At 34.6% G+C, this 13,227-nt stretch overlaps 1 protein-coding gene across 2 annotated transcripts in view; it reads left to right on the forward strand.

The window, feature by feature from the left end:
- The window catches only part of LOC126969976 (uncharacterized), an 82,213-nt gene extending 70,120 nt beyond the window's left edge, over positions 1-12,093 (forward strand). For both annotated transcript variants that reach the window (XM_050815621.1, XM_050815622.1), the window contains 7 exons: positions 945-1,055; positions 2,074-2,224; positions 2,794-2,930; positions 3,363-3,465; positions 5,466-5,584; positions 6,128-6,356; positions 7,049-12,093. In XM_050815621.1, coding sequence (XP_050671578.1) covers positions 945-1,055; positions 2,074-2,224; positions 2,794-2,930; positions 3,363-3,465; positions 5,466-5,584; positions 6,128-6,356; positions 7,049-7,177 — 979 coding nt within the window. In that variant the 3' untranslated portion in view covers positions 7,178-12,093. The remainder of the gene's footprint in view (positions 1-944; positions 1,056-2,073; positions 2,225-2,793; positions 2,931-3,362; positions 3,466-5,465; positions 5,585-6,127; positions 6,357-7,048) is intronic.
- Positions 12,094-13,227: the final 1,134 nt, after the last annotated feature.

Consider the following 13,227-nt stretch of genomic DNA (forward strand, 5'->3'; position numbering starts at 1 on the left):
ACGCAGAGCAGCTCGAATTGTCGGGGACCCAGTGCTCTGTGAACGGCTGGATCACTTGGCGTTGCGTAGAGACGTCGCTTCGTTGTGTGTGTTCTACCGCATTTATCACGGGGAGTGTTCCGAAGAGCTGTTTAACCTGATTCCTGCCGCCGAATTCCACCTTCGCACGACACGCCACAAATTAGGATATCATCCCCACCATCTGGATGTGTGGCGGTCCTCCACAGTGCGGTTTTCAGGGAGCTTTCTTCCTCGTACTACTAAGCTGTGTAATGAGATTCCTTGTGCGGTGTTTCCGGGACGATACGATATGGGTACCTTCAAAAAAAGCGCGTACACCTTCCTTAAAGGCTGGCAACGCTCGTATGATTCCTCTGGTGTTGCAAGAGAATGTGGACGGCGGTGATCACTTAACACCAGGTGACCCGTACGCTCGTTTGTCCTCCTATTCCATAAAAAAAAATGAATTTATTCTTATTTTGGCGCGTTAGGGAAAAATTATCCGAGTTACTTTTTATGATGCGCGCGCTCGCCGTCAAGTAACTTCGACTTCCTGACACGTTGGCTAGGCTAACTAGACAACAACTGCTAAACAGACACTTAATTTAACTTGTACAAAAATTTTATATTATTTTATTATGTAAAGTATCGAAGTAGTTCATTATCTTCAGGTAGTATTATAGATTTTATTTAAATAAATAACTAGCCGTTCCCGCCCACTTCGCTGGGCGAATTTTAAAAAGAAAAAAATAATGAAGGAACGTTGGAATTAGAAAAATAAACAAAATAAAATAGCCATAAACCATCAAGAATAAATTTCACATCGAATGGTGGTAGTTTCATGTCGATACGATCAGTGGTTTAAGCGTGAATGAGCCTCAAACATAAGACCATTTCATAAGATTTTAGGTTAGACATTTAGGTTAATATTTTTTTCCTTCCAGTCGTTGCGGGTCATCCTTCGCGCGTGACTCGGGTGGCTCGAGTGGGCACTACACACAGCGCAGCGCTCCGCCCCACGCGGCGCAAATGTGTGGACACCACGACAGGCCCAAGTATTTAAAAATAATCCTATTAATCCCATAATCATAGATTTTGTACCAGTGGAACAGTCGTCCCGAGCAATACCACCTCACCTATTCCTGATGCAACTGTTTTGTTGCCCAAGTGATGACACCACGTACGACCAAAGTGTGGTGTGAGCTTCTATACGCGTTGTATCTAGGTCTGCAGAAAGTTGAAAGTAGAACTCACCCTACATTATAGCCAATCGGTCTTACAAATCAACTTGGTATTAAGTTATACCTGAGACCAAACCAAGAATATGCAAAATGTTTACAAATAGACGACTTTAGCTTACTATTTGTTCATTCGGACGTATAATGTTTCCCGCGTGTATTTGCGAGGCTGCCTGCTTTCAACCAAAATATATACATTCACTCTGACAGTCAGGCAGCTTTGTTGGCTTTAGACACAGACTTGACGGCGTCAAAATTAGTCAAAAACTGCACTGACTGCCTAAACACATTAGACTTAAAAAACAGAGTGATTCTCAGCCGATGAGCTTGCAAAAGCTGGAGCTAAAGTAGTCCAATATGGTCCGGAACCTGTTTGTTGACTGACTAAGAGCGCTTTTCGTCACACCCTGAGGAACCAATGTCAACTAGAAGCACTTAATCGCTGGAGCAAATCAACAGGTTTAAACCATTCCAAACCACTGATAAAGACATTCGATAACAGAAACGCGAGTCCTATTATTGAGCAGGAAAAACCTATGCATACTCACCAGGATGCTAACTGGGCACTGTCGGGCACATACAGCCTTCAGAGTTTTTTTATTGTGCGATTTTTGTTTATTTTTATATTGTTTATCAAATATTATGTATCCGCTTAGGATGTTGCGAGATATGCTAAGGCTAAGACCTACATAATGGGAAGTCTCAACCACTAAAATGTATATAATGCAATCTTTGAAATAAACGAAATTTATCATTTATTATTAATGTCAATATTATAACACAAAAATATACTATAATAATGTCTTAGATAATTAACTGATAATGTTTTTTGCAGCCGTTACCTGGGCGGTCGCACACGAGAGTCTTCTTTGGAGCAATGCTACGTTTCAGCGCCCCCCCAGTTCCAGGACGGTGCTCCCTCCCCGCCGCATCATGCGCAACCCACGCAGATATACACACATCCACGCGTCGGTATACACTTCCAGGTATAGTTTTATATTTATTTATCACTACTATAGTAAGGCCAGTGAGACAAGATAAAGAGTGTAAGCAAACGCACCGTTACTGACTTACATTGCGATAGCGAGCGATTGTTATCTCTGTCTCTCTCACTCGTACACAGTAATGGCGTCAGTTAGTCGAGTTTGCTAGTTTCGTGGTACAGGACAACTTCAGTACTGCAGTTGTCAACATATGGTCCGCCATTTTGTGAACAAGTTCGTTCCTGTTTAGATTGCGTTCATTTCGAACGTTTATTTTCGCCGTTACTGTTAGTTTTCTTGTTCATTTTTGCTGTTATTGTGAGTAGTTGCGGAAATTCATTATGGAATCACTAGCAGCTCTAGACAACCTTTGCAATATATAAATTCTTTTCAATATTTAAAGATATCACTGAAAATGTTTTTAAGCCCTGAAACTTTATTTACATTCTTTACCTCGTCTTGTTGGCCTTACTATAGACGCGCTAATTTTTCATTTTTTCAATGAAAAGTATAAAAATTGTTTTAGTGATGTTCCTATGATTTTGAAATCACTTAATTTTTTTTTGTTTCAGGCAAGCGCCCCACCTCCGCAGTTCCAAGACGAGCCCCCGCTGTATGACTATGGAGACTACGATTGTTCGTACAAAACGCCCCTCAAATGTCTGAACGTCGGCAGAAAAGAATACACAGCAACTAGGGAATATACGAGGTATTACTGCTTCATAATATTAATTTCAGCTTTTGTTATTATTATTATTACAGATATTACGAGATTATATTATTAAAGTTATATTTCTATAGGCGTGTTATGAAAAAATGAGTGAAATTTTATGATGCTCGCGCATCACTGTAACACAAAAATAACAGGGTGAAGTGGGTTTCTAAAATTTCCTGACGTTTGCGACATTCGTTATTTTTTTGGATTCTTTGTCCATTATAAGGCCAGGCAAAGGGTCCAAGCCCGTACAGCCGTATTCGTTATTTAATAATTAATTGTCAAAGCCATCGTTGCAAGATTTTTACAATATTGTTCTTTCTACAAACGTAGAATAGCACGAGGAATAAATAATTTTTGCTTTGTTAGCCCAAAGAAGTATAACTTCTTGCGTGCATACATAAGACTTTTTTTTATTTGTCTCAGATACCAAGACAGTAACCAGGAGGTTGTAAGCAAGCAACCGCAGTACCAGGAGGTCCGCCTGCGACGCATTGATGACACGCAGGAGTACGTGAACGCACCGCAGGTTAGTTTATCGCTCATTCCCTCCATTTATTTCATTTTTTACAATAATAAAATCAGTTTAAAGATCTTTTATTTCTCATTAAGACAATCGTCACTTACATGAGACCATAAAATCAGTGAATGAGAGGCGAATTTGCTCATTGTTGCTTTCTGGTTTTAAGGCGGTGGTCCAAGTTACAAGATATGGTTTATTGTAATTATATTAATATGATGTTTTTATTCATTGGATTGTATATGATAAAGCCGCCTTTTTTTTAAAGATGTTGAGCGAAGTCGCTTCTCTAACAGTTTTCGTAAGCTTATTGTCTAGTTGCTCCTTCAAATGTTATATGATTTTTAAATGTTACCAAAATTGGTTCTAATACTAGGTAATACAAGGTGACTGGCGCGACGTAGTAAATACTTGTTGGTATTGTGTTTTGTTGTGAATGTTCTATTTGAGTGAATGAGTTTCTTGCTACTTCTTCTCATTAGCTCAACCCTTTGCGAAGTAGTGGTAGATTCAATAAGATTTTTTTTTTGACATTCATAAGTGTCGTGTCCGTGAATAAACTGATTTTGATTTGATTTATGAGGTAAGTTGAAATAGGCAATTTTAATAATTAACAAATATTTCTATAAGGATCCATAAGGTCATAGTTACCTGTTATAGAATTCAGCTGCCTATATGCAAAGAGTAGGGGAAGCCTGAGCAATACGCGTATTTTTTTTATGATATTAAAGGACGAGACGACCCGGACATTCAGCTGATTGTAATTGATACGCCATGCCCATTCATTACATTGCAGTGTCCGCTCATCTTGAAAGACCCAAAAATTCTGAGCGGCACTGCAACTGCGCTCGTCACCTTGAGAAATAAGATGCTAAGTCTCATTTGCCCAGTAATTTAACTAGCTACGGTGCCCTTCAGACCGAAACACAGTAATGCTTACACATTACTGCTTCACGGCAGAAAAAGGGGCCGTTGTGGTTCCCTTAATCTAGCCGGCATCCTGTGCAATGGAGCCTCCCACTGTTAAGGGCTTATGTAAATAAAACCAAAATTTGATAATAAATATTTTTGTACATTTAGTTTGTTTCATGTTTAGTTATCCCTAGAAAATATTAATAATTGATTTCGATTATAATATTGTCTTGCCCGGAGAGATGGGGCAAAAAGCATATGTGAAATAAATTCAGATCAGTCTTCACATTCATCACAAAAGTAGCTGTCAACTTCTATATAAGAAGTGCAATTTTCACGCGCCCTGCTTTTGCAATGATAACACTGATTCCAATCTGTCAGTGTATTTGACAGCGCACACTTAGCAGTAAATATCTTTTTTTTTATGAAAATAAGGGATAAGACGAGCAGGACGTTCAGCTGATGGTAATTATACGCCCTGCCCATTACAATGCAGCTCAGGATTCTAGAAACCCCCAAAAATTCTGAGCGGCACTACAACTGCGCTCGTCACCTTGAGACTAGATGTTAAGTCTCATTTGCCCAGTAATTTCACTAGCTACGGCGCCCTTCAGACCGAAACACAGTAATGCTTACACATTACTGCTTCACGGCAGAAATAGGCGCCGTTGTGGTACCCATAATCTAGCCGGCATCCTGTGCAAAGGAGCCTCCCACTGAGGTTTGGGTTATGCCCAATAACCAAACTATAGAGTTTCTTGCTATTTCTTCTCATTAGCTCAACCATTTTCGAAGTAACAGTAGATGTAATGAGAATTTTTATTTTTTATTCTTAAGTGTCATATCCGTGACCTACATGAATAAAGTGATTTTGATATGATTTGATTTGATTTGAACTGTAAAATGAGCTATTTCCAGGACGATACGATATGGGTACCTACAAAACACACACCTACCCAAAAAGTTCGGACCCGCTTCTGTGAATCGTCTAGTGATGCAAGAGAGTATATGCGACGGTCATCACTTTCCATGAGGTGACCAGTTCGTTTCTCCTCGTATTCAATTAAAAAATACTAATATTGATTACTTTTCTGTAGATCTGTCAAACGGAGGAAGTGACGTCACCGTTGGGCACGTTCAAACGACAACGCTGCTTTCGCTACAAACAAAGAAAACCCAGACCAATATTGCGGTCCAAATCAGACATATCCGATAGGTAATTTCGTAATGTTAATATTTACCAGAGGCTGCCATAAGTCATAAAATATGACGTGGAGGTTTCTCAATTTCTAGTCTTTAAAAGAGAGAGAGAAAAATCCAAGAATATGCAAAATGTTTACATATATACATTTTGCTTAAGATTTATTCGGACGTGTCACGTTTCCCGCGCTTATTTGCAAGGCCGCTTGACATTCAGAATACTTCAGAGTTACCATTGTATTGACACTTGACAGTGTTGTCAGCGATATACTCAAAATTTTGCATATTCTTGGTTTATTCTCAGTTTTAAATCTACACCAAGTTTATTTGTAAGGCCATAACTGTTTATTACTAACTTTTGTCATGTAGGCTTTTATAACATTAAAATAGAAATCTTTATAAATATAAAAATATCATGTCACATCAAATAATCTATTTTATATAAAAAAATAAAAATAAACATAAAGAATTACCTAATTCGGAGCTTAAAATTAGTATTTTAAGTTTGTACTTTATGTGAGATCTAGATATTAGTGTAACTGTTTCATTTTCTGTACAGATATAGACGCACAGACGGCAGGAGTCCAGCATCAGCTCCTTGCGAAGGCGAGGACTCTCCTGACAGTCCTTCCGAGGAGTCGGCAAGACTTCAGCTGTTCTTCGACCGCCTCGGTCTGGAGTCAAGGACGTATGAAGCTATCATACGAGACGACGACCCTGATAGCCCGGTCTTCTTTTCGTCTGCTTCTACTGTGGACTCAAATCAATTGGCCACCACTGATTATACGGTAAAAAATTTATATAGATGATATCATAATAAATACATATCACGTAAAATACTTACAAAAAAGTTTCCCCGCGCTTCACGCTAGAACTTTGTCGCATTAGAATCTGCGTGACGCAGATAGTCATTTGTCTTTGATAGGTGATATTTAATAAGATGGCCTGCGTAATCGCGCGGGTTTTTTAACCATTTTTATTTAAGTATAGGAACTAATGCCTCTAAAATGGTTAGTGACCTATCCTAGAACAAACCTTCGATTATTTATACCTACGTCTAGATAGACTATGACAGCGGTGAAAACGTCGAAATAAATAGAATTTAGAACTAACTAACACTAACACAAAGTGACATTCAAATCGCGAGTGTAAGACGTAGGTTGTCACGCACACTAAACTAATATTCCTGGCATGTTTATATCGGTTGTCTAACAGCAAGAGACCCTCTAGACGTATAAATAATATGAGGTAGGAACAAACATTTAAATGATATGAATGTTTCTTTCCGAGCCATGGATGTTTATATGTATCTATGTATGTGTATGTATAAGTTAGTATACACTTAACGATTACACCCTGTATTGTATTAAATATATCGTTGTCTTGCACAAATAGTACAGGCTATGCCTAGTTTGAGGAAAGATAAGCTGTGTAAAAGCGTGTCAATACTATTATTATTTACAATAAGTTTTTTTTTCAGGTACAAGGTCCTGGTGTTCAAAAACAAATCTACCGGAACACGGAACCACCGAGTGTCGTAGAACGGAACGCAAGGATTATCAAATGGCTGTGTCAATGTCGTAAAGTTCAAGTGCAACACCCACAGTAAAACTTGTCTATGGTTTTTATTTAATCTTTGTTATCTGTAGAAAACATCTAATAGACTGTTCTTATCATAGAAAGAGTATTAAAGATATTGAATAGTAAACTATTTTAAAGCAGACGGCATAACTCACCAACATCAATAGTATTTTGGTTTATTTTATCTGTAATAATAATTATTGTTAGATGAACGTAACTTTAGTTTAATACAATTTAACAGCTTATACAATATTTATTGTTATGCGTTTAAATGAGAGAATAGACAGTTTAAAAAATACAAAAACTCATCGAAATTAAACGTATGTTTCGCTTCCGAAGAACCAACTGAATTTTAACACAATTAATGAATTGAGAATCTCGTTGCACAAAATATTTGTAAATAGAAATTGACTTTCTCATTAGAACACAAATTTTGCAACGTGTGTTTCAAAGATCACATCTTTACACAGTTGACATGTCTATTTTCATTTTAGAAGGCGTTAAATGAGGGTGGCGCTACAGTAGCAAGTAGGCAAATTTAAAATAGAGCACCAAATTTAAAATATATAAAAGTTTAGTTACCAAAAATATCATTTTTTCTACTGAGTGCATTAATTGACACTGTTAACAATGTGTAATTCATTCCATACCGTCTTGATACTTTAGCGCCATTTTGAACTGCTATGAATGTGTTGCTATACTAGCTAATGCTACACAGTGTTTTTGTAACAATGTTGCCAGCATGCAACTGATATTTTAATGTTGCATACTGTGTCAACGCTTATTCATCGCTCGGTAATATTTTGAAGTTCAGCTAACGCTTCATAACAATAAATAAAACATAACCTACCAGACATTTATGTACAGCTTTAGCTGGCTATTTTGACATGCAAGCAAATTATTTTAATAAGTTACCTACAGCAAAATCCGAGTTAGATTCCTAAGGCTTGTCAACACAAACTTATATGCTTAGGTAATGCTTTGAACAATCTTATTAGGCATGTTTTGTTTCCAATCATATATATTTTATCTAATATGTTTAAATTTGGTTCAACTCTATACTTATTTCATTATTGAATATTTGGCCTAGTTCAAATTTCTTCTAAATTTCGGTGATCAAACTTAGAGCCGCTAGCAGTGTAGGTTATACTTAAAAATAAAATTGAGATCTATAAAAGAAATCTTAATAAGATACATAATATGGGAACATTATGAAAATTTTATTCTAAATGTATTTGATAAGCAAACTTCAGATAAATATAAATTATGTATTATGTTATAATGACATATTTACGGATTGTCACAATATAGCAGTTATGCCATCTAACTATAGTGTTGCTATAGTCTAAAAATAAGTGTGATACTCAAAATGTAGGGTTTTAATGTGAATGTACGTATTATTGCAAAGTTGTTAGAAATTTATGTTTCTTGTTGTAAATTACATCTAATTCCTTTCCTCATGAAATTCATGTCAATATCACAGATATAAAATAAAGACAACTTCTGTCAATATATAATAATAGATACAGTTACGATAATTTCTTATAATCAACGACATAATTCCTAAACATAGATTATGTATGAGGACGATTAGGATTATTTTAATTAAGGAATCCTGTTCACTAGAATAATAATAAACCTAGGCTATTGACTAAGGTAATGGATAAGTACATGAATGGACTAAAACCAAAAAAAAAAATATAATTTTGAATGATTCTTCTAATATGGTAATATATCCTTTATATAAAAAGGTATTTAATTATTATTTACAATTTCAAGTATAATAAATATCTACAGTAAAAGAATTACATAATTTAATTTTAATGACGTAATCATTTCAAATTTAATGTACCATTTTTCAATCGGCTTGTGGGTTGTTGTGCTTATTTGCGGAAGTAAATTTTCATAAATCAAAAGGCAATATATTTCTAGTTAAATTAAACCATAGACACAGAGAACTGTAAACAACGACTTTTCCTTACCAAGCTGTTGGTTAAGTAACATAAAACGGGCCTGAAAACAAATTAGGGCCATTATTTTTCTTATTATAGAATTCAGATTAGCCTACATCAACGTATTCTAGTCTAAAAATATACGTATTGTACAGAAGAACATTAAAGAGTGGCTAAGGCCGCAGAGATACAGCCTACATCTTTGTCTATCGATATCAGAGAATATCAATATTAGTCAGTCTAATCCCTAAGCCCGTAATATAATCTGTCAACTATTATGGGGCTTAGAGTGATCTCAATACGGCGATGAAGAGTATGAAGTATGAAGAGTAAGAGTACTTTATTCAAATATAAAATTTTATGTTTTTGGAAGAAGATTTTGATTATATTACTATCTACCAATTCATCCTGTACAGAAATTTAAAGTTAATTAATTTGAACGTGACATATATTTGCCCGCAAAGCTTTGTTTTCTTTCTTTTTTACTTAAATTCTGCGTAAGTATCTAAAGGTTCCGCTTACAATCGAACGGTTGTTAAAGAAATTTAAAAATGACAGATATCGAAGTTCGAAAAAATAAAAAAATTAACAAAGTTGCATTATTGGCTACTCGGCTTTTTCAAAAAGTCTCTTAAAATTTACATTTATTATTTTAAGTTTATCACACATTAATTTTTTCAGCGAATAAGTGTTATTTTTATAAATAAAACAGTATATTTCATAGTTAATTTTAAATGAATACAAACAGTCAGACGTCATATTATAACAAACAACTAAATAGTTAAGAGAACAGAGTGTTTTAGTTAACAGATAAAAAATCGCAAAATATTTTCACTAATTTAAAGAGTTTTACGAAAGAAAAGTAATAAGGTAACATTATAGTATATATATTTTTCATATTTTAAACTGACAAGTAGCTAATTACTGGAACTGTGTCTTATCGTCTCTATTGCCGGCAGACCTCGCGTTTGAGGAAACTTACAAATTGGGGAATGCATCCTTTCTGTTTAAATTTCTTTAAAACAATAGAAAAAGAATATGATAATACATTAAATTAAGATAATATTTATTCTTTCTTGTTGGCAAATTTTAATTTCGAGATACAAAGCGATATCGTAAAATTGATTCAAATTCAATTCAAATTTCTAATAAAAAATCTACGGCATTAGCTGTAATCATATTATCTAGATGTTGAGTTTGTAGTATTATATAGAAAATGGAATTTTTATAGAATTGAAAAACTGCATTTACTCACATAATAAAACTAAGCCCAAGGCTGTTCTAATATTTTAAGATTCTACAAAAAAATCTTTTAACTAACGTTAAAAATTGTAAAAAATGCTACGACATAATAAGAGGAACTATTTTTATCGAGTCATAAATTTATAATATTTTAAATATTAATCATAGTATGTATCGAGACAATATTATAGAAATTGAATCAAAATTAAAATAGGATATTTTTAAATCTAAAACCGTTAGATGTTTTTGTGTTGAATCTCTTATTATTATTATAATGTATTATAAATTGTTACATAAATGTAAATATTTCGTTTAGTTTTTAATTTAACATTTCCGAATTGGCTGTTACATACACTGAGTTTATAATATACTATAATAGGTACTAGAGAAGTCTCATCTTGAAGATTCACCAGCTGTGGTAACCTCACTTACTCTATGGCAAGCGCAAAACGAAGCGTTTGTAGTTTGTACGAACTTAGTGTTTAAATTCTCTTTGGTTTGTATTAGTACTACAACACGCTTTGAGTGCTGGGATTTTGTTTAAAATATTATGCCTTTGTGTGATACTTACTGTTAGAATAACTCTCATAGCACAGGTCAAATTTATCAAGAAGTGATATGTAAGTTCAACATAATATCTCTAAAACACGGTTTGTTGAATAAATCGCGGTAGCAACTGGCAAATATTAACAAACATTGAATGAATGTGAATGTCAAATATGTTGTTACTCTACGTTGAACGGAACACGTAAGCAACAGGAATTTCATGGCGACGTTTTGGTGGTTATAAATCCTTTAAGCGCTTTCTAGCGCTGCATTGTTTAATAGTATAATTACAGGTAACTAATGATATGTACTGCAGCGAACTTAAGTTGTAATTCTAACCGAAATGGAGCAAGAATTGCTTAGCACGGTTTCCCTAGTACGTACTACGTAGTACATAAATGTTTACCTACATGTTAATATTTCATTAGCAATGCTATTATTTTGACGGTTGTTATAGAATGTAATTCTTTTGAGAATGTCTATGCACTATTATTACCTACTTTTACTTGTAATATTATTTTTGCTTAGCTTAAGATGTTATGCGTGGCTTTAAAACTATTGTAATAACGAATAAGAATGCATTTAAACACTGCCTTCATGTCTGTAATTTGTGAATTCTGGAATCTGTATAATTTTCAATATTTTCTATGGTTATTAAAAAATAAGAAAGCTGTACCACTTGGAATTGGCGACTAATGTTATTATTAAATTATTTTCATATTCGGCGAAATAGTTCCAAATATTCCTGGCACTATGAGACAATTTAAACAAAATTCTCTCCGCAATGCATAAAATTTTAACTCTGAATTCATATATTTTAAAATGTAATATTAAATTGTACAGCTACCAATCGCAAAGCGTAATTCTAAATAAACGCACAGTTAGATCCCAATGTTTCAGTTAACATTAGGTATATCTTCTAGAATGTGTTTGAAATCGTTACAAAAGTATGTTTACCACAAATAAAAGAAACTATTTTAGGTTTAAAATCCGTAGTTGACTGTTAGAATATGTCGTAAGGTTTGGATTTGATCAGTACTTGGTAACTATGTAGATTTGGAATTATTTCTCTATTGTGTATTTAAAACTTTAGCGTTACAATTATTGAGTAGAATGTTTACAATAACTATATGCTTCCATAATATTTTGTGTAAATATCTTGTTATAGATTTAATATAAATCTAAAATACACTATGGTCTGATATTGGTTGTTTCTTTCCACTTCACAAAAAAATAAAACTGGAACACCTCGCAAGTTTTGTAGGATATCTAAATGTTACGTATCGAGTATTTTCCAAATTCATCGAATTGTATAATTCAAATTGTTTGTAATATACACATATTACTTAAATTGTTAACTTCATTATACTCTCACTACTTATTTACGTTATCTATTCTTCAGTCCGCAGTATGTTTTGTATATAAATAGTGCATTTCCTTCATTCCTTTATCTTTTCACGCCCCTTCCATGCCCTTAATTGGCTTGCCTGTAAACTTGAGAAAAAGAAATAGGCACCTCAGGTACAAATTGTAATTTTTGATGCTTTGTAAAAAATAATAAATTCATTTTGTGTGTCCTTTTCCGTTTGTTTTATATATTTAAACTTTAAAGCATTTAATATGACCAAACAAAAGAGCTTGTTGGTCAGCTGGTGATGGTATTAGAGTGATAGAGGCTCGTTGCTTGCTCTTACTACACCAGACTTGTACGGACTTCTGCGATACGCAATTTTCGAATAGCGTAGCTCTCTTTTTAGTGATTACTTCCGTCACTAAATTAAACAGAAGCGGGCTGAGGGCTGTGCCTTGGTGCACCCCGACGTTGACATATCAAGATTTATAAAAATAAAGAGGCAATCTCTCTTCAGGCGGTGTTTGTCGGTCAGCAAACGGATTGAATGTATTGCGTCTGTTGTTGACTTAGACTGTCAGAATTCAAACTGGTTTGGGGAAATAGTTGAGAGAGTGTTGAATATTATGCGTTCTATATTTTAAGTGTGTGAGGTGTTAATGTAATGACTCTTTAACTACATCGCCCTTGTTCTTCAAGCTTTCTCCATAAACAAGGGCTGAGTAACTTAATCCCTTTGGATTAAGTTAGTCAAACGTCGTGATTTTGACATAGTTCCAGTTGACATAATGAGATTTAAAAGTCTTGTTAGCCATTCCACTCCTACGGGGCTCAGCAATTTCCAAACCTCAGCCGCGATTTCATCTTGCCCGATTGATTTGACAACTTTTTGGGGGCGAAAGCTCATACCAATCTCCTGTACGGTTTCTTCTGCAGATTACAGAAATGTATGGTGATGGCAAGGGAATTCTTTGTTCATTAAAACAT

This window comes from Leptidea sinapis, chromosome 19 (genome assembly GCF_905404315.1).
Source record: "Leptidea sinapis chromosome 19, ilLepSina1.1, whole genome shotgun sequence".
NCBI classification, from domain to species: domain Eukaryota; kingdom Metazoa; phylum Arthropoda; class Insecta; order Lepidoptera; family Pieridae; genus Leptidea; species Leptidea sinapis.